Source organism: Cheilinus undulatus, linkage group 2, assembly GCF_018320785.1.
Source record: "Cheilinus undulatus linkage group 2, ASM1832078v1, whole genome shotgun sequence".
NCBI classification, from domain to species: Eukaryota; Metazoa; Chordata; class Actinopteri; order Labriformes; family Labridae; genus Cheilinus; species Cheilinus undulatus.
The window spans coordinates 28,101,084-28,124,384 of NC_054866.1; the positions used below are offsets into that span (position 1 = coordinate 28,101,084).

A 23,301-nucleotide genomic window follows, 5' to 3' on the forward strand; every position below is an offset into this window, starting at 1 on the left:
TATTTTTTTAAGTTTTAGTGTTTATCTTAGTTCTGAGATGTACAGAGTCTCAGACCATCAGAAATGAACAGTCTGTTGTCAGGCTGTCTTGAAAATATCTGGATTAAAATCTCAGATGAACTTTTTTATTATTATTATTGACTCTCATATCATCATCTGTCCATTTGTTTGTTTTCTTTGTTTTTCCTTCTACCTCCATACTCAAATCTTACTGGGCCCCATCAGTGCAATCATACCTAAATCACTCATCATTGTACTGCAATCTTTGATCTCCACTGACATCCAAATGCTCTGTATTATATCAGGAATATTGTAACACAGCTTTTTCCAAAACAAACAAAAAAAAATTATATAGCACAGAGAATCATTTATCGTAATGCCAGGTTGTAAACTAGCTTGTTTACATAGTGGATGCTCTGAAGACATTCACTGACCGTATACAGCAGAAAACTGTAAAAATATTAAGTTTGTATAATACTGGCTACAATGCTACAATTCCATATCATGTCCACACTGAATCTGGTTCTTTATTTCCTGTTAAATCACTACTACTCAGAAATGTCTCCCCAAGGCCCAATCATTTCAAACATCAGACCATTCAAAACATCTTTACTGCAGCGATAAGCATGGTGTGCAGCACCCTTCAAGTATCATTTTCTGAAGGGAGAAAAGGAAAATTGCAGCTAAAAAAAGGGGAGCACAATATGTCTCCCCCTACAGTGTAAATGATTTTTTTTTTTTTTGAAGTCGGCCTATGGGAAGAAAATGCAACCATTTGGGGCAGCCCACCTCTAGTGTGCCAGAGGGGTTCAGTGAGGCACAGCACCTCTTTGTAACAACAATGGAGGGAAGCAGAAAAGAGATCTTCCAGAAAAGCTGCCATGATATCATACCAGTGTGCATGAAAGTTGGTTTAATACATATGCATAGCAAATATTTACAGAAATACTGCTGTTCAACATAATGAAGGATCTTTTCAACCTTCCTCTGGCAACAGCTAGGACAGATGCATCCCAGCGTCAGAGGTGTGTGATTCAGTTTTCCTCAGTTAAGATGAACGCATCCTTTCCAAGACATATTCATATATATTCCAGTGCTTTTCATGTTCCCGCATTTCGAGACTTGTTTTTGTGTGGCTGTTTAGTCATTTATTAATGCCTCTCTTGTCTCATAAACTCTATCTTATTTAGATTGTGTGTGTGTTACTGAGTCAGGGCAACAGAATAAGGTTTCTTGTGCATAACAATGGAAAATGCTCTTTAGTCTGCAAGAGTTAAAAAAATAATAATTTATCAACTAAGGCAGAAGAGAAAAAGTCCTCTTTACCTGCAAGTAACAACACATTATACATTACATCATATAGCTATATAACCAAAAATCAAAGAATTGTGTCAAAATGTGGTATTTCTGTTGTAGTATCTTGATATCAGGTGTTCATCATAGATGGATGGGATAGGTGGAATTATATCTTTAGAGCCTGTATTAAACAAATCTGAATCATTGGACTTAAAACAGACTCGTCATTTGCCATCATGAGGTTATACTAGACAGAAATGCAGTAGCTCCTCCTTAGGCCATGGTCGACCATTTCACCAAGTGTATGTTTTTTTGTAATAATTCCAACAAATGAAGGCCAAAACAAGGCAAACGTACTAAAAATGTAACCTTTTTGCAGGTGTTGAAATGTCAGTGTGACTAGCCCTGTCTAACTTAGATGAAATAAGAACAATGGATGTTATCTCAGGGCTGTCTGAATCCAAAAACTGCATCACAACTTGTGCACTGTGTGACACAATAAGTTATCCCAGTGACAACAATTTTACTTTTCTTAAAGCTGCAGGGTAAAAAAAAAAGAGCTTATATTACACAGCTGTTCAGTAAGAGTGTGCATTGCATATATTAGGTTTGCAACAGTTGCATTCATTTTTTTTCTTTGCAGGACAAATTTGTTTTGTTGTTTGTTTTTGTTATAGTTTTGTTAATGTACAGTCTGAGTTTATAAAAAAAAATGAAATTACTGCAGTAATTTTTCACGCAGTGGTCCAGTGATTCAAGTCTTAGCCTTTAAATCTCTTTTTTCAAAAGGTTAACTAAAAACTTTACTCAGACCAGTCAGTATGTGTTTTTCAATGGACTCTGAATTTGTCTCCTATGAATTAACTGCAACACAGAGGATCTCATAATGTCCTAAATTAAGAGGAGAAACTATAGCAGTTGGGGAAATAGCTCTTCTTATGTTCATATGTGCACCTCACAGTTTACTGAGGCTAGACTTTTGAGCATATTCTTTGGCACAGTCCTAACAATTACTGCAGAGGGAGCGATATAAGAGATAACAGCTATTGTCCTGCTGCTTCTCATGTTTTTGTATGTGCTGTCTGTGCCATACAGATGTCAGTAAAGGCCTCACTTTGTGGAATAAGGATGTACATTTTACTGGTAAAAATGCATTAAATGGGAGGTATCATGACAAATCCACTTTTTTGGACATTTGCACGTAGATATGGGTCTCTGAAGTATCCGCCTACAAGAAACAAGAAAGAGAAAAAGCAAATCCAGTTTTTCCTTTTTGGGTCTTCACCTACTGTAAAAAACATGAAATCTGACGGTCAGTTCAGAATCTGCACTCCTTTTGATGTCATAATGAGATATTAAATGATACCCACCCCTAACCTGGTATCTACAACCAAAGCCGTGGAAAGACAGGGCTGTAAATTAGTCAGCACAGAAGAGAGCTGCAGAGAAGGAACTATTTTGAGAAGGAACTTAAAAGAGACACAACAAAACAAGCACTCTGAAAAAGACTGTTTAAGGCTAGTTTATATGGGGTCAAAAACCCTCTCTAGTGCTTGATCTATATCATATCTTTTTCTGGAAGTACAGCACAGATGTTTTATTTAGACTACAGGGGACTATGTTTAAAAGCAGTATAATATGTCCCTTTTACCATTTTTACTAGTGTAGAAATTACACATATAAGAAATTAAAAGTGAGACAGGTGTTTGTTTTGTTACTACCAGCTGCCAATTTCCAAGTAACTGGGTCAGTTTTAAAATTAAAAAGCCAAAACTCCCAGTCGCCTTCATAATGATGCTAACCTACTGGCTTTTAAGGCTTTGCCAAACCAGATTCTGTGTCATACCGCTGGTATTTTTGGATTAAAAGGATCCACACTGGTGTGTAATTATGCTCATCCAGATGAGTTACTCAGTCTGCTTACTATTATACTAATGGGTGATCAATTATTTGGCCTTAATAAGTCTGGGACACAGAGCAGTGTTTTATCTAGGGAGGGCGGGATCTCCACTCTGTGATGTCTGCCAACACAATGGATACAGCTTTAATTAAAATTGATTGGTGCTGCCTGTTCTTAATCTCCCATGCACAGCTGTCACAAGGTTACTCTTTCAGGGTGATCTGACATGGAGACAGACGGCTTGTCACACATCAGTAATTGACACACCTCCATGATCGCACTTGACAATATCTGTGATTTAAGCAGCTGCTGGCAGACTCTCCTCTATTCTCCTGTATTTCATATCTGTTTATGTATGACTATGGTAGTTTAGATGAAACGGTGAATGTTGAACCTTCTCCTGATGGGATCAAATTTCTGAAGGATTTGAATTACATTAGATTAAATAGGGATGATCCTCAACAGTTAAAAAAATATGTTCTTTATGTTGTGTTGATAAAGAGTTGAATGAAAAATAGCAGGACTCAAAAAGAGTTTCATTCACATGAAAGAAGTTAATGGAAGATAACAGTAGACAATAAATAACAATTATAGCAGCACTGGTTTGGGTGTTTTGGTCCCTGGTTTCATTCACAAAGAGGAATTACAGTAGATGTAACAACTTTGCACATAAATCCTTTTGAAAAAAAGATTAATAATTATACTCGGGTCCAGTAGAATACTGGATTCTGATGGGTTGAATGGTGTCACTTAACTCCTAAGAACACCTGCTAGTTCAGTTAAAACTGTTGGTACATAAAGTAATGTGCTATCTTCATATAAGAATGTTAGTTAGCGTTAGTGCTGGTTATTTCAAATGTATGGAAGGTAAAGATGAAACATTTTACTGTCAGCACTGATTGAAGGTTATGGTTAGGGTAGGGGTGACCCTTTAAAATTAACAGTACTACTAATCACATAAACATTTGTTCACAACCCATTAGTTTTTCTGCTACAGCCCACAAACCCATCTTCTGATTGTGAAAATCTTGATTAGCAATAAAACCATGGTTAGTTTGCTGTAGCTAGTCTCATTTAACATGCAATGAAGTTACTTGAACTTTATGTCATCTGCAGTGTTACGTGTTATTTTCTGTTAGTGCTCCAGCTCTCAACGTGGGGATCCCCTTGGGGGTCACGAGACACTGAGAGAGGGTCGCTAGATGCTTTCCAAAAACGAAGAACATTCCTGAATGATTTCAAATAGTATATCTGACCAATTTTTCTAAATACAAATATGCATAAAATATACACGTAAATAAATACATGGTAGTTTGGTCAGATTTAGTAGAAGTCAGAGTAATCTTTAAAAAATCCTCCAAATGTAAGTCCCCACTCTACTATTCTTGAACAGTATTCTTTATTTTTGGGTCATGGGCTGAAACGTTTGAGAAACAGTGTGTTAGTGGACAATGAGATGTAGTTTTGTGAAGATTAATTTAGTGGATCTTTATTTTTCATAGGTTGAGATCTTTCTCTATGTTAGAATTGGTGGTGCGATATTGCTTTACATGTGATGCATCATATTTTTCATGTTTTTTTTTTTTATTGCCAGACAGTGAAGTTCTTGTTACCTTAATATGTGAGAATAGTATGAATCTATTTAGACTGATATAACACAGTTGTCATTGTGTTCATTATTAGGATATGTCATGTTGTGCTATGAGACAGAGACTCTGTAGAAGTTCTCCCTCATGCTGCTGCTTACCCAGAGGTTTATCACCATAACAGTGACCACCTCTATCATACCGTCAGCTTTCCTGCTATATAGCCAAAACACTCAGTGAGCAGTGCCAACTATCCCCAGTGACTAAATTATAGCTCAGACCCATTCTAGTAAAGTTATTTGGAAAGCCTTAGGAAACCAGTGAACCAGAGATGAAACTTGTTAAAAACTTATGTTTGAATTATAAAACAATTTTGGGACCATGTTGTAAGTCTCGATAATATGGCTCATAGATGGAAATAGGATTTTTAGACACAGCAAAAGTGGCCAGACACAAAATCCTGGTAACGGACACCTCATAGACTGCATATTGTATTGTGCTGAAGATGTTGTATTGAAAAGATAACGATGATTTTTCCACAGAATTACTTTTAAATAGAATTATTGAAGCAAATAGATGAGCTTATTGGTTCAGCACAACATTTATTGTATTGTATTGACACATTGGTTTCCTGTTTTTTGATTATCTAACTTGAATTAAAAACATGCACTTCTTAACTGAAGTGGTCACTGTCCACAACCACTTTTTTATTTTTGGAGCATGATAGGGAAGGAAGGGTAGGGGGTGTAAATGGATAAATCCCCAGTCCATACTCAGGTATGTGTCTTACAGTCAGAGATGGGTGTGTGCAGAAATATGTGGCGTCATGCAGAGCATCAGAAATTGTGTCATTTATTGTGAGCTGCGCTGAAGTATGACATGCTGTGCAGTGTGCTTCCATGTTATAAAAGTTTCCTGATCACAGAATGCATGCACTGACTTGCATGAGTCCAGATCTTATTAGAACACTTGTCTTTATCATCCAGCTTTTGCAGCTTCTCTGGTATTTCCACAAACATGATTTTCAAATAGAACATTTAAAGAAAATTACATGTAATGGGGTGGTGATGGGGTCGGGAGTATTTGAGATAATTTGCACCAGCTTGATTTCTTATCGTCTTAAAAAAACCTTCAAGGGATGACAACACTTGCCTGTCTATGGGATACACAAAGCCTAGCTCAATCTGAAGGTCTGCATAACATTTCTCCCAAAGCTCAGTAGAAGCTCGGACAGCTTTTATGTATACAATCATACAGGTTCTTGGCAAAAAGCTCTTTTAGACCCAAATTTACTGTTAGGTAGCAAAGGAGGACATTACTTGAGAATATACAGAGCAACACATTTTGTCAAGGAAATGGAATCCAGAGTTACTAACCTGCATAAGCCCTAAGTCATTCTTGGCTAGAGAAGCGGTACTAATGGTTCCAATTACGATTGGTTGCCATCAGTTAATATCATTTTAATAGTGTAGATACACTTTAGATGCATTCTTGTAAGTTTCCACTGGGATTGATACTCTATGTAAAATGAGCGCCCTCTGCCATCTCTAATGGGGCTACTGCAGACTTGAAAAGTTTAGCCTGTGTACTATAGCCAGTCTAAAATATACTGTCCCTTTGCATTTTTGGAGCTTATTACTACAAAAGTGACAATGACAGACCGATTGTGTTTTTATTTGAATAAACAGCATTGGTGCCAAAAGTGAAAGTTTTCGACTGGTTCATCACACAATGCAAGAAAGAGTACACAACAATAGCACCAACATAACTTCAGAGTGGTAGGAACTTAACATTTGTTCAATATAGCGCAGGTTATTTAAGAGAGTTCACCTGTGTTCATACTGAAGCTACCAAGTTGTCTTTGTTTGTAAGACTAAACCACACCACAGACATTTTACACATACCAAAAGTTTGTCTTGCTGTCACTAGTTAAATGGTAATCACCAAATTCTGCGGTTAAGATGTGAGGATGTGTGATTGAGTGAACGGATGTCATTTGTAACCTCTGCTATTTTAGTTTATTTGTGGTCTTCATGCCTATTAGTATAGCTTTATATTGACTGTAAAGATGTGCTGGCAAGATCAGTATTCTCCTGTGGAGATGTTCCAATACCATTTATTCCTTCCTACTGATTCTGATACCAAGACACTGGGTATCTGCTGATGGTAAGTGTCGATCCGATACCGGTGTAAACTTACTGGACTGACAGTGCTGTCAAAAATTGGCACATTATATTAGCCCTACTGTGATTCAGAACATGGCTCAACAAATAGAAAAATAATGTACAGCCTCTATGTGACCCTTAAAGCTGTTTTTCCTGCTAAGTATTGTCCATTTTACTGCTAAATATATAAAATATATGAAATAACAACACGGGGCTACATCACAAGCTCCCTCTCTTTCTTTCATTATGTAATATACAAGTCATATCCGTCATGATCTGCATGTTTAAGCATGTGCAATTTTAACACAGTAATGTCATGATGGAGCAGCCTGCCATTGGTTGACAGCCCCTCGCAAAGCATTCAGGGAAAACAATATGGGGTCGATGGGGTCCAATAAATGATCGAAAATGGGTTTTGAAAAATGGATTAAAGAAACATTTAATATCAGATGTGCTGGTGTGGATTTAATCTTTAATGTCCCAGAAAAGTCACCGAAGTTCCAGGCATGGGTTGCAGTGGAACGGCTTCAAGAGGGGAAAAAAGTAGGATGCTACGATTTATTTTTCAAAAGTTACTCAACTTTTAATAACCTGTGTCACTTCTTGTCATACACTACACCGCTGAATCAAATTGTTAAACAATACTCACCAATACCAAACTCACATTTTCTGCAGAATCAGACATCTTTCCCAATACTGGTATCAGAATCAGAAGGGCTTGAATTAAATTAGCATAGAAAACATTTGTTTTCAACCTCTGATCAAGCCATGAAGTTATTCACAGGACAGATAAAAAAATATTTCCTTCCTTCATCCTGAATAAATAAATTTGTTATTCTAGCACACATATTTGAGTCGCAGCTGCAGTGGTTATTATGTCACCTCGCATCAAGATAATATCTGGTTCAAATCTCTGTCAGACAGAGCCTTGAATTTGCAGGTTCTCCTTGAGAATGCAAAGTTTTTTTTATCTGGGTACTCAGGCCATGTTAATTAGGTTAATTGGTGACTAAATTGCCCGTAGGTGGGAGAGTGACTTTCTCTACATGTCAGCCCTGTGACTGACTGGTAACCAGTCAAGGGTGTGCCACACCTCTTGCTCAGTGAGAGCTGGGATCAGCTATTTGTATGCTTTATGTAAAGCTACAGCTACAGGAAGTTCGCTTGGCTTGTTAAAAGACTAGAAGCGGGGGAAACAACTAGGTAAAATGGCTTAAGTGACCTCTCTGTCACTCATCATGTCTTGTTTAATAATTAGTGAGCATTAGAGCTAGGCTACTAGTACACAGCAATAAGGTTACCTTCACACAGAGCCAAGCTAGCTGATTCCCCTTGTTTCAACTCTTAATACTGTGCTGAGCTAATTTTTTGTTGTTGTTTTCTGGTTCGCCGGCACTCTCAATGAAGACACTGCAAATACAATATTCTCCTTGATAAAACTCTAATGAAAAATGTCATTTTTCCACTGACTGACGCGTGCCAAAGAAAGATCAGAGGACTGAATCTCATCTGCATTCAGCTGCTCTGAATACAACCTCTATATGAACTTGAACATCTGCCAGATTGCCTACAGGTGCTGTAAACTAAGAGACATGAAGCAATCATTCATACACAGGTGTGCTCTGTATCATGGTATGCACATCAAGGCGTTATGCTAATGTCACTAGCTGCCTCCAGCTATGGATTATTTCAGTGTGAAGACAAGTAAACATGTTCACATTGTTCCCCCTCATGTTCTGGGATTAATTCAATACACTTTCTTGGTGTTGATTGGCAACCGAGGAGTCAAACGGAAAGAAAAAAGCATGCGAGTCAATCCCTGGGGTTGAAAGTCGGTAACTCCAGGCTAATCTGCCGGATTAGGGAGCTATAAGTGGCAGCTCGCTTGCTCTTTATGAATGCCACTTTGGAGTCAGACAAGCTGTGCGTATCTGAATACAAGAGCACGACATTACTTAAGACTTCGTGCTAATTTTACTTTCTGTCAGCTGGTCTTTTCAAGACTGAATCTACTCCACTGGAAGGCTTTTGGTTTTGGTGTGTGACTAATGTATGTTTGCATGGACGAAATTTAAAAAATCATTAGCAAATAAAAGATTGATATGGAAATAAAAATCAGTTTTGGAGTAAAGAAGGAAGTGTATATTCTGCTGCATGCAAGCATAGACTTGTGTAATCATGGCAGTCAGATCACCTATGAATAGGGTAAATGACACATCTCCAAATTAAATCCACAGCTGATACACACCCTCTTAATATTCTGCATCTAATCTAAATCAGACTGATCCCTTCACTTCTTTATGGCTCTGAATATTATAAAACAGTCTCAGTCTATAGGTGGAGGCCTTAGGTATAGCTCTCTCTGACATGGATCATTTCATTTGCATACCACTGGTGCCTAACCTGAGATACTCCTCTTTGATTTGCTCTTGCTCAGCTTGTTGTTGTGGAGCAGTCAGGTGGATGAGGGGAAGGAAAAAGATGGGCTAATCGAGCTGGCACACTATCAGAAGCAGCGTTGCTAGGAGACAGTGTTGAAGGAAGTGAAGTGGAGCACTCTGAGTGTGTGCGTGAGTGTGTGTGTGTGTGCGCGTACTTGAAAGAATGAGGGATAACAGTAAGACAGAAATGAGATACGTCTATGAAAATCACGTTTAAGCTGCTTTGACTGGAGCATTTAACCTTCATTGTTTTAACACAAGGTGAGTCAGAAAGTAGGAAATAGTGACCAACTTTGTCAGTAAGTCCTTTAGCAGTAGTTTGGTCCTTCATTTGTCTGCATAGATGTACCGTTTAATTTAGAATGTAGATTTCCCTCCATACCCAATAAGAGGAAAAAAAATAAGTAAGCAACAATAAATTATTGTAAAACTATTCTATCATTAATGTTAAATTATTGTCTAAATGCTTAAGTTGACAAAGTGAGAAGTATATTTACTCTTCTTCTTGTATCGAGTAAAATAAGCTATTAAGATGGCTAACTCTTTCAAATGTAAGGTAAATGTTCCTGGAGTTTGTCAGTTCACTTAGTTCAAAACTGTAAACAGTTAATATTAGCTTCACTGTCTAACCAGCAACATTAAAAGTCTGAGTTCTAATATGTTATTTATTTATTGTATTGATGTTTCAAAAGTATCCTTTAAAAAGCAGTCTAATTTCCAAATTATATTAACATGCCAAGCTAAAGCAACATGCTGATAGCTGTAGTCTTGTAAAGGAAATCAATATAAGTAGTAACTTGGCACACAGTGCCTAGAAAAAGTATTCACCTTCTTGGATGTTTTACCCTTTTACTGATTTTATTAATCAGTCATGGTCAATATAATTCACCTTATTGGCAAGAAAATAAACAAAAAAAGAAATCTTTAATATCAAAGTGAAACAGATTTCTACAAAGTAACGTCAATTAAATAAAAATATGCAAGGTAAAATAAGTGACTGCATAAATATTCACCACTTTTAAAGTGACTGACCTAATTCAACAGAGGTTCGGCCAATTGGTGCTAGTAGTCTCATTATTAGTGAAATGGGGATCACCTGAGTGCAGTAAATGTGTCTAAAGTGACTGTAGTATAAAGACGCCTACTTCTGAAAGGTCCAACCACTGGTTAATCAGTACTCCTGGCTACCATTACACCATAAAGACAAAATTACACATCAAGCAACTGAGAGAAAATTTATTAAAAAGTACAAATCAGGATGTATAGAGAAAAAACTTCTAAGGTACTGAACATCCCCCAGAATTCAGTTAAATCCATCTTCAAGAAATGGAGGGAATATGGCACATGTGTAAATCTGTCTAAATCAGGCCATCCAACAAACTGAGTGACCACACAAGAAGGAGACTAGTGAGAGAGGCCACCAAGACGCCTAATCTGAAGGAGTTAAAAGTTTCAGCAGCTGAGATGGAAGAGACTCTGCATTGCCCTGGTTCTTCATCAGTCAAAGCTTTATGGGAGATTGGCAAAGAGAAAGACACTGTTGAAGAAAACTCATTAAATCTTAACTACAGTTCACCAAAGGCATGTGGGAGACTACATGGTCAAGTGGAACAAAGTTCTTTGGTCCAAATGGTGCTTTTTGGCCATCAGACAAGGTGCTATATCTGGCAGACACCAAACACTGCACATAATCAAAAGCACACCATCCCCACTCAGAGCTGTAATTGTAGCCAAAGGTTCATCTACTAAATGCTGACTTGAAGGGGGTGAATATTTATGCAGTCACTTGTTTTACATTACATATTTTTATTCAATTGACATTACTTGTATTTTTTGGGGCAAAAAATACAAAGTACATTGACCATGATTGATTCATAAACTCAATGAAAGTGTAAATATCCAAGAGATTAATACTTTTCTAAGGCACTGTAAGAATAAAGTCCATGTGTCTAAAATGTCCATTACAGTGTTAACAATTTTTCATTTAAAATTCTTAATCTTTATTCTACCGGTGAAAACCTTGTTTACACTTTCACTTTATGAAGGTTTTACCACAATATGAAATATATTTTGTAATTGTCCTTAATAGTCCCTGATCCAAGACCAAACATCTGTTATCACTGAAACAAAGCAGTGGTTCACCATGAAGAAGTAACACTCATAAAACTGCTTTAAAACCATTCATCAATAACAAGGTCATATTTATATGAAATATTTGCCTCCATCTCTTTTCCTTTCACTGCACATGCTTGATCTTGTTGAGAGCATATTTTAATTGATACTTTTACTAGGGGTGTGATGAGAGATCAAAACACCATGAGATTTCTTGTGGAGGAAAAATCAGCAGCAGCTCTCCTGACACTAAACAATACGAAACTGGAAGTTAAAAAGATCATTAAATATGCCATAGTCACTTTAAAACTGTTGGGTTGACAGCTAATGAAGAAATTGAGCTGATCTGTAACCCATCAAAATCACCGCTCCAACCCCACCCCCTCCTCCGCGTGCGCTACTCGGGGCTGCACGCGATCCGCCAATGCATAACAAGTTCATCATAACGGTGTGAAATGATGAAATGCTGCTGCTGGAAACCTGTGCAGTCTCTGTGAGGAGAATACATAGTTTATTTAGTTCACATATGCACACAGACTCTCTCATAGTGCCGGTATCTGTGACTTTGTAACTTTGATTCAGTTGCTGCCTCGTCATGTCGTCTTCTTGTCTCACCATCTGTCAGTCACACATCTATCCGCTGTTGGCTGTGCTATCATCAGTCAGAAGCTTAACATGTGTAACAGACAGGCCGTTGTATACTGCAGCGGTAAACTTGGCAAAAAGAAACTCTATTTGAGCTCCACAGAGTCTACTGTTAGCTCCAAAAAAGCAAAGTTCTAGCTCCAGTTAAATGCGCCCCGTTTGTTGTCTGACAGCAGAGCAGAGACACACGCTCTCTCTCCAATGCACACACATTAACACATGGTCATCTGTGCGTATGTCCAACACTGTCAAAGCTCATATGGAAAAAAGACCACAAAACGATGAAATAATCTATTTCTGTTAATTAAAACAAACGTGTTATTGACTGAAAGATTTCTTCTGAGTTTTAAAATATGGATGAGAAACTATTTGATTTTATTGATGCAGCTCTTTATATTTAGGTCTGTTACAAACTGTTTTAAAAGTACTTTCAAAATTATCTAAATGCTTTTACTATTATTATTGTAATTGTAGCAATGAGTGCATAGTGTAGTAAATTAAAGATGTGGTCGACTATTAAAATGAAGGGTTTGATATGAAGAGCATTAAATGTACAGTTTGACTCAGAGTTAGACAAAATAAACTGTAAGCACTGATGGCTTATTCAGTACAAGACGAGTTAGAGCTCACGCTGCACGGATCTGTGCCACAGGCACACCCGTTAATAAATTGCCTGGTAACTTTTGAACCTTAAGTCATAGGCACTAGCTTGTTTTTTTCCTATGAAAGCTTTCCGATGTGCCTTTCTAATCATGCATTCATGGCTCTTACAGAACATTTTCAAGTGAGCCTGGAACTTGGCTGACTATCCGGGGTCTTAGGAGGACAGTGTTGTCGTATATAACAATAAGTGACACAGTTTATGAAAATGTTGATAACTTTTGAACCATAAGTCATAGACACTCTTTTTTCTCTGAAAGCTGGCCGTTTTGCTGTCCATTTGCTACCCTCGATGCTTCTGTAGCCTTAAAGAACGCCATTGTAGCGAGCCCGGAACTTCGGTGACCTTTTGGGGTCTTTGGAGATTAAATCCACTGCGTTACATCTGATAATAAACATCTTTTTATCCATTTTTTATCCATTTTTGATCATGTACTTTGGCTTTCTTCAGTGGGCAGCACCATGTTTGTTGACATGCAATGCATTGTGGGAGGGGCAGTCAACCAGTTGCGTCTCTACTGCTTTGGAGTAATGGCACAAATGAATATAACTGCAAAAAAGTGCATGGACTTTTTTTATGTATATATGTAGATATCTAGAAAACCGTTAGTCACAGAATGTTTATTTTTACACCGTTTTGTCCCCAAGAGATGGGAGAACAAGTCTGTGCAAAGAAAAGGCTTTGTCACTATTGTTAACTGTGTGTTATTAATAAGAATCTGTGAGTTTCAAATTCCGATTTGTTTTTTTTTCTTTTGTCTTTAGAGTCCTATAACTTTTTAAAATTCAAGTGAAATTACTGTATTAGATATATTCTTAAAGCCCAGGTTGTCCTGAAAAAAAAAAAGTATAGAGCTTGACTGTGCACCACAGGGTTGATGTTTTATAAGCTTTTTATGACAAAAAGCCGAGACGAGACATGATGGTGAAAAAAATAGCTGTGAGCTACATTTCTGAAAATACCTGAATGCTTTGAAATTATGACTTTCAGCTGTATAACATATTATCCACCCATGTATTTTTTTTTTCCAAAATTTAAAAAAAAGTGTAAAATCTCAACTTGTTTCGTGTCTCGTGGGCTCAGATCTCATCTCGTCGCATCTCGTCTCATGAGATAAAAGTCTCGGCAGACCTCTAGCTTTTACAAATCTTGCAGACAGCACAGTCATCCGTCTTCAGTCTATTATTAAAGCTCTAAAATCAAAGTATATTTGGTGGGGAGTGAGTAACACGCTGTGTTTCATGCGTCTGTAGGTGGTACATGGTTTTGTGTGAAGACTCAAACTCGGCTGAAAGTAAAAGTGACTTCACTAGCTGTTCTTTCAGATGAAATGCTCCATCTGTCTCGTTCAGCAGGTTTGGCAAGTCTCCACCACGACTCAGAAAATACATCAATCAGTCATCTGCCCAAAAAGAGAACTGCTTAGTGACAGTCGCACAAAATGCACATGCACACTTCTTAAAAAGGATTTTCTGTTAAGTGCCATTTTAGGAAGACATGATGAATCCAGTAGACGACACATTTTTGGGGGCTTTTAGAAATGCTATGCAACTAAACTTTCAAAAATGGGAAAGGAACCGAGTTTTCTCTAAATATTTACTAGATTGCTTTGGTAATAAACAATATCTATACAAGTCACATACAGGAATTTTTTTGCAGTCTTTTGGATGTGAAACAAAAAATTGTAGGTTGATAATTACTCATGTTTATATGTGGTTGCAAGCTAAGAGTAAACCAGTTTGTAAAAGTCAAAGCTCATAACAATTTAAAGCTCCTGTGAGGAACTTTAAGTTAGTGAATTATGGTGCTCCCTGTGGGTCAAGTAATTCCTTTTATGTCCTTGTGGATTTTGTACAAATCTGTTAGCACTGTTTATCATCAAATATAGAAAAATGTGCCATTACGTAATGTTAATCCTCTCACACCTATCCCAAATCAGCAGTCTCAGGCATTAATAGTAGCTATAAAGAAATAATAATCCTTCCTACAGGAGCTTTCAACTAAGTTGTTAGTCTTATGTAGTGTATCATAATACTGAGAAGTTACAGAGTACACCATTATCCTTTTATAATATCCTAAAACTGCTACTTTTTCTTTTTTCTGACAGCAGAATAAACATGGTGCATTGCACATAATACATGTGTGCCCACACAGTACTATATATTACTACACCGTGTGCAGAAAACCAGCAACACTAGTGAGGAATTCCTCTTTATCAACTGTGTGCCAGTAAGTGGCTGGTTAAAAGTGTAACTATGGTTACACACAGTTTGCAAAGTGAGATTACATTTTTTTTTTTTTTTTTTTTTTTTGGGGGGGGGTTATTTTTATGCCTTTAATCAATGGAGGGGACAGTGGATAGAATCTGAATTAGGAGAGAGAGTGGGGAGAGACATGCAACAAAGGGCCACAGGCTAGATTCAACCGCTAGGCCATCTGCGCACCCAAGAAAGTGTACAGCCAGCTCTACCCATCTCCTAGAAATGTCTGTATTTGCTTCAAAAATGAAGAAAAACTTTTACACTATTCTTTTGTATTTTATATTTCTGTTAACCCTTATAATCTGTGTCTAATACAGCTTTAAGTTTTCAATGATGTCAAATTTCTAAATTAAAATTTAACAACCAATATATCATATAGCAGATAGATTCGCCCATTTCCGTGTTTCTTATTGGCAATAAATCTTGCAAAGCTCCTATCTGAACTGTTTGGGCCAGGTTAGAAAGTGACAGGACCAATCAGCAACGAGGGGCAATACTTTCAGGCGCGGCAGAGCCGTGACGTATGCAAGCAGCGAGAAGAGGCTGGTGCAATTATGGCGGAATTGCACATATTAGCGTGGATGCTGCTAAAGTCTAAGTTTTATCAGAACTTGTCGACATTTCTTTGTTAAAAAAAGAACTGAGAACAGCAGTGAGTTGTTTCCTTTAAAACTGACAAAATTCGTGAACTGACATGTCTACAGTTGCCATGGTTCACGTTATGTAGCTCTTTATGGAGTTTAGCCTAGTCGCAGGGTTGCCAGGTCTGTGTGACAAAACCAGCCCAATGGCCGATAAAATCTAGCCCAAAACCAAACCCAATGCTGAAATTCAAAATAACATAGTTAAAACCTCTGCCATACTCCATGTATTGCTTGAGTGCCCGCAGACATTCTGCTTTTCTGTGAGTGGCGTGTATGTCTGTGTGCCATGTTCCACGATGAATTATGGGTGTCTGGGTATTTATATTTCATATTTGGACATTTACTGCAGTTATGTGACTCTGTTAACTTAAAGGGATGCTTTCTATTTTTTTTCCTCTAATTTTTGATACTTTTAGCGAAAGGGGGAGGGTCCCCATGTTTTGTCTTTGCCCTGGGCCTCCAAATGGCTAAAACCAGCCCTGCCTCACACCTGCAGCTCCCCCTCACAAATCATTCTGTCCTGCCAGTTTGTTGCTTCATCATTAGTACGTTTAAGATCAAATAAAACACCCATGTTTGGACAAGTTTTACTCAATTTGACATTATTTTAAGATGTGATCCGTGTGTGTTTGACTAATTGATGATGATGCGCATCACTAAAGTCATCATCAAATACAAGTATGGGAGAGCATCGGCAGGAAATGACTAAAAAAATGTGTTAAAAGGAGGGCCGACTCAAAATAATTTTACCCCATTGCTTTGGTGCCCCCCATATTGCGGCGCCCCTATGCATAGGCTATATGGTGGATACCCACTTTTTGCGCCACTGACAAGACATAAAAAATGGGTCTGCTCAACCCACAGACAACAAAATCTACCCGCGGCAGTACATTAGAAGTAGCCCGATTCCGCGGGAAAACCACGGCCCTGCCAACCCTCCCTAGTCGGTATAGGCACAGGCGCAGCTTGTTAGTGGTTATTTCATGTGTTTTGTTGCTCTGATTGGCCCGTAAAGATGTGACAGACAGAACGTTCACCCAATCACCCTCCAAGTTTATTTTTCAAAGGCTCTGCCCTTTCCCAAACGCTTTGTATTGAAGGTTTTCCAGATGGATATGTGTGTAACACATCCATCTGACATGTCAGGTTATCATAAGAATCAATAAAAACTTAGAAGCTCTGAAATGGACTGGATTTTCAAGATAAAGCTGCAATCATGTTAAAGAAAGTCCATTAGATTCGCTCAAGTAAACTGTTTTCAAATACAAAATTAAAAGCCTCAATATTTCAAATCAAACTCTTGTAATCTCATAAGGCTGGATTTTCAACATAAAAGCCACCATTTCAAAGTAATTATCAATATATTAGAATTGAGGTCAGAATCTTTAGTAACTTTGAGGCCATAAAATAGAGTAGAATTTCAAAATAAAGTCCTAAATAATTTCAAAGTAAGTCCCTTGGAATCTTTTAAGTAAACAGTGTTTTCAAGTTAAAAACCTCAATTATTTCAAACCCAATTCTTTACAATCATCTTAATGCCGAATTTTCAACATAAAAGTCATCATTTGAAATTCATTTCTTTATATGCCTTTTAAGTACAGTTAATTTAAAGGATTCATTTAAAAACTTAAGCTTTCAAATTTAATCACTTTGGTCCCTTTCATAGGCTGGGCTTTCAAAATGAAAGCCTCTCTAAAAGACTCACCCTAAGGTAAGACACAATTTTAGAAGGACTTTCCCTTTTAAAACAGGCTCTACTTCCTTGCAGTGCTCGTTCATATTCAGCAATATGTCAAGACAAAGGTGCCTTTAAAAATTTATTCAGGAATTTTCTAGTTTAATTTACCATAACCTAACAATACAATTTCAATATCCCACTGTATTCCAGGTCCGGCTTGGAGTCATCCTTGGCACAGTTCATTGCTTTCTTCAGTCATTTGATATAGAGTTACTCTTAGGTTTGGCAAAGTTTTGCAGAGAGGGGGCCGAAGTGCAGACCTTTAAGACAAGGACAAAAGGCAAAACAAAAGGCCTACTGTGATAAGTCCAGGAATCAAACACTTATCAAAAGGTCCAACTTAAACTCCAGCAAAAAAACAGCACAAAAACAAAATAGAAGCCATAAGGACAGCCACATGAACAGCAGTAACAGAGCTGAAAACGCAGACTAAATAAGCATGAGGTAATCAGACACAGGTGAGACTAACCAGACACAGGTGAAAACAGTCACGGTGGGGCTCACAGTTGCAAAGGAAGGAAGTAAAACAAGACAAGACACACATGGGGCAGGAACTTACAAAATAAAACAGGCATGAATAAAATCAAAGACCTCCAATATTTCAATATTTATTATGTTAAATAACACATATTGAGGCTCTAATATTTCCTTCACCTAAAGCCCACACAACATGTTAAAGTGGGTGTTGTTTGTGTTCAGTGCTGCATGATAATAGGCTCGTCTCACAGTGTCAGGAGTTTAACACTGACAAACAGTTTAACACATTACATAAATCATCTGTGCTGACAACAATAAAGAGGCTGCATTTAGTTGTCTGCATTTCACTCATCCATATCCTCAACCCATGACCAAACGTCCATATTACATTTTGCTCATGCACTGTCATGTTAAAATGTACAGTGAATAGAAAAGAAGAGTTGATAGTGATTACCCTAAAAATCATGATTTAATCCAGTGGTGAGAGGTTTCCATAGTATTTTTCAACAGTATGGGGGAATGATGGAGTACTGATTCATACAGCAGCTGTTTAGCCCTCTTGGTGTAGTTTACCATGGAAACACTGTGCCCATGATCTACAGTTTGTTGACAGCATCGTCAGACATAAGCAGATGCACTGTATATCTCAGTGCATGTGCAGAAAGATGCAATACTATGCAATACATATTTACATACAAACTGTGAAGGGTATGCAAAATATGTACCCATAATCTCTGCAAATATTAAAGGTAAAGGTGCATTTTCTGCATATATGCATGCACAGGGTTGGTTTTAGAATCAGAGCTTTAGGGGTGGTCAGCTCCTAAACACATCGTGGCACGTAAAATGGGTGGGGTCTACATAAAAAACAACAAAAAATGTGTTTGCTGTTTGTGAAAAAGTCTGGCTGCAGATCATACATTTCTGACAGCCACTCCCACAGAACATTCATTTGATACGTCGTCTGTGTCAGGATGGAAATGCATGCTAAAACTTTCAAAATAAAATCAGATTAAATAGCCATTTAGGGTTAGGGTAAGGGATAAGGTAAGGATTAGGATACAAAAAGACAAAAGTAAAAAACCTGACCTACAAAAGATGATTACAAAAACATTTTAAAATAGTAATAGTAAACAGTCTGCTTACAAGAAAAAAGCTCGTCCTCCAAGAAAACATTCTAACGCAGCAAGCATAGCTTATATAGTTTCATTAGCTGCATAAGTTACGTAGCTGACGTGGCCGAAGCTAAGCACTCAAAGCAGCTATGTAAGCTAAAGTAGCTACGTTATTTTCATATACATTTGCTAAAGCTCCATGGCTAAAGCTAACTCAGCTATTTTGACAAATGTAGTAATAACGTAGCTAACTTAGCTATATTAGCTTTAGCTAAAGCTAACGAAGTATTTTGTATCAGTTACCAGTGACCAGTAAATTGCTTTGTTGCTGCAGCAAACATTTAGACAGCCCATCATCTCATGCACACATAGATACACATAGTTAAGTATAATCATATCTGTCTATCTAACTTAACAATACTTATTAATTAGAAAATACAAACATGACTGATATTTAAGATTTATTGTTACTTTAAAGCATTTCTCTATGCAAGAATGTAGAATATATATCAACCATGCCAAAACTGATTTGAACATGCTTTACACCTGTATGAGCATTAAGAACTTAGAGAATGATGTAATGTATGATTACTATACAGGTGAATAAGATAAATGAGACTAAGAGATTGCTTTTTTAATTTTGAAATCTGTATGTTTTTATTGATATTGCAAGACATTTTTAATATGGTGAAGTGAATGAAATACTAAAAAAAAAAAAAGACTACCGCAAAATGTGATTTTATTCTTTATAGGTTTAAAATTAACCATGACATTTTTCAACCTAAAAAGAGATATTTTTATTCTGAGATTCTAAGAAATTGTTAGATTGTGCCAAATATCCCTTCAGCTTTATGGAGCTGTTATAAATATCCGGCCCAGTTTGTGAAACAGGGAGCTCTTTATAGACCTGTTCCACAACAGGGCCACTTTTAGACCAGGTGTCAGGTATAGCATACTGTTCTGTATGAAAAGATTTATAAATACCTTCTAGCAGGTGGCTAAAGCCTGCGTGGCCCATCTGCTCTCTAAAACCTCTGAAAACAGCCTGAGTTTGTGAATGCGTGGAGTCATGTATATGCTCTCAGTGATCCTGAGTGTGCGTGTTTTTTTCATTTTGACCTCACTGTCCCCTCACTGTCTTTTTAAATGTGCTGCATGAAGTCAGTGAAGACCCTTCGACCCTTATGCAACATATACTGCCAATAATAACTGCCCGAACCATAACCCTAATGAGATAGTAAGTGTGGGTTTGTGTATAAGTGTGTGTGAGAGTGTGCGTATGTGTTTTTGAACCAGTCGGTCCATGTGATGGTAAAACACAATAAGCCTCTTAGCTTTAATCCTGTCCCAATGGAGGGGGTGTCTCACACATGCTCATACTCTCTCTCTCTGTTTTACACACACATACACAAACATACGCACAGTCAAATATGTCATTCTCACAGGATATTTGCCTTTCTGTCTTGCAGTGGGTGTGTTTGCAGCATTATACAAATGAATGTGAGTGTAGGTTTTTGTTATTTGTATTGTGATTGCTGCCCATTCAAGTGGAATTTACTTTTGGACTAAACAAAAGAGAAATCTCATCTAACCACACAACTACACAAGAGACAACAAAAACAAAAATCTCACAATAAACCACTAGAAAACCTGCATAAAAAAGGAAAAATATCATAATTCACATATTATTCACACATTATTCTTTGAATAAATGTCACAATAAATTAACAATATAGTTGCATATATCTAAAAACTTAATTTGTTATTTGTGAAAATAAAATAATTCAAGGGAACACATAAGGCAAATTCTAGTTCAAGCGTTTTATCACAGTAATAAGTAAAAGGCCTGCTGTTGTGGTAAATCAATGAGAAAGTTACTTCATTTATAAAACCTCACACTTACTGATGTTATACAAGTGTTTCACTGTCTTCGAAGATCCTGAATAACACGTTATGTTAATGTGAAGTTACAGTAGAAAGTGTTTTACAACAAAACTAGGAGGATCATTTCAGCATGGTGCAAAACTACAGATGAACCCATAACAACAGGTATGACTGTATTTCTGTCCGTGTAAGAGTACATCCTAATGGTTATTTTTCCCTCTTTTCTAGATTATCTTTGTTCTCCAGAAGAAAACGTCCACATGATCGACTTCACCAGGTTTAAGATCCGTGACATGGAAACAGGGACAGTCCTTTTTGAGATTACTAAACCTCCAGCACCAGGTCAGAACACACACTGAATAAAAGACTGACACATTTTGGGTGAAATTCTATTTGTTGCTCATTGTGAAACTTTTATTTGTACCCATCTTTTAGTCAATAGTGGATTTAAAGCGATTCCATGTATAAACTGATATTGTCCTACTGTCTGCTGTTCAGCAGGAGGAAGAAAGCAGTGTGACCCCAACGCCGGCCGTTTTGTCAGATATCAGTTCACCCCAGCCTTCCTGCAGTTGCGGCAGGTTGGCGCAACGTAAGTGAACTTCTAGTAAGGGCAGTTGGAAGTGTACACTTATAAAAGCAGTTCAAAGTGCATTTTTTAAAGGGCACTTTAAATGACACACCATTAAGAGCATTTCAAAGTGTAAATTTTTAGGGGCATTTTAAAGTGCACTTAAGGGTCAAACCTGTTAAGGGTATGTAAACACTTTGGATCAAACTTCAAAATAACTGATTTTAAGGGCACAGAACTCGTGTTTAAGAGCATTTCAATTTGTACAATTTTAAGGGTGCTTCAAACACCAAACTATTCAGGGCAGATATCTGTATACACTTTTCAGAACACTTTGCAGTACACAACTGTAATTGCGCTACAAAGCTGACATTTTTTATGGGCACTTAAAGTAGATACTTTAAAGGGTACTGGCAAATGCACTCTTTTTAAAGAACCTAGAAGTGCACACTTTGAAATGAAATCTTGAAAGGATATGTAAAAGTGAAAACTGTTTGGGGCACCCTAGTCTTAACAATTAAGAAAATTTTACTTAAAATAAGCACATTTTGGGGGTATCTTAGAAGTACACAATTTTGGGGCAAAAGAAAACATTTAGGCAGTATTTAAAGTGCACATTCTCAATGAGTTTGGAGTGCCTCTTATACATTAAAGGGCATATACATTGCACATCAAAGTGGCAAAGTTCCACTTCAAAGTTGCCATAAAAGCTTTTCCTATAGTCACTTTATGTAGGGTACACTTTAAGGGCACTTTAAAGGAGACATTTACTTTGACATATCCAAGAGGCCAAACAAAGGAGGAATTCAAAGGGCATACTTTAAAGGGCACTTTTAACTGCACACTTAGAAGTACTTTGAAGTTTTTAATGACAAGTGTGGAGCGTTTCTCAATTATTGAAGGACACTTAAAATGCACACTTTAAATTCTACATCAAAGTGGCAAAGTTTCATTTAGAATTTGTCATTTTTAGGGCACTACAAAGTGCATACTTTTCGAGCTCCTAGACATGCACACTTTTAAGGAAACTTAAGGGTGAGTAGAAGTCCATTTAAGGGCCCTTTAAACTGCACACTCATTAAAGCATTTCTTAAAGTCATTCTACATAGGGCACTTCAAATAGCACACACTCTAGATACTGTGAACTAGACACTTAGGACATATCCAAGACAGAACATAGGAGGAGTTCAAATTGCATTCTTTAAAGTGCACTCTTTAAGGGCATTTTGAAGTGCCACTTTCATGGCACTTCAGTGTGCAAGCTTCTATAGTCACTTCAGACAGCAAACTAAAGGGTACTTTTATATGCACTCTTTTAAATAAAGGGCTGACTGATATTTAGTGGACCCTGCTGCACTGACAGAAGACACACACCAAAAGTAGGAGGTGTGTGGGCGTCAGAGTGGGTTGACAGGCTGACGAGGATGAGCAGTCCAGCTCCCCTGCTGAGTCAGGAACTGAATATCTGTCAGCATTCATGTGTGGTGTTTATCATCAAACTCCCACTCTGTGACTGCGTTCAATCCAACACAACAACTGATGCATCAGCATGAATTAGTCCTAATGGAAAGCTCGATGTATACCAATTAAAAAGTGTATTGTGCTCCACAAAATGATAATGGTGTAATGTTTTTTATTCAGCATCAACCCTGGTCAAAGACAAGTATTAGTGGTTCTTGAAGAGAGGTTTTAAAGGGCAATGTTCACATCTTTCAAAATGGTTTTTCTTTCTACCATTTTAGCTTTTATTGTAACCTTTATTGATAATTAAGTAACCTAAAAAAATTTAGTAAAAAATAAAAAAA

General features: G+C 37.3%; 1 protein-coding gene across 1 annotated transcript in view; it reads left to right on the plus strand.

The window, feature by feature from the left end:
- The window catches only part of unc119a (unc-119 homolog a (C. elegans)), a 29,601-nt gene that overhangs the window by 2,370 nt on the left and 3,930 nt on the right, over positions 1-23,301 (plus strand). Inside the window, exons 2-3 of the mRNA XM_041810047.1 lie at positions 21,154-21,267; positions 21,424-21,517. Coding sequence (XP_041665981.1) covers positions 21,154-21,267; positions 21,424-21,517 — 208 coding nt within the window. The remainder of the gene's footprint in view (positions 1-21,153; positions 21,268-21,423; positions 21,518-23,301) is intronic.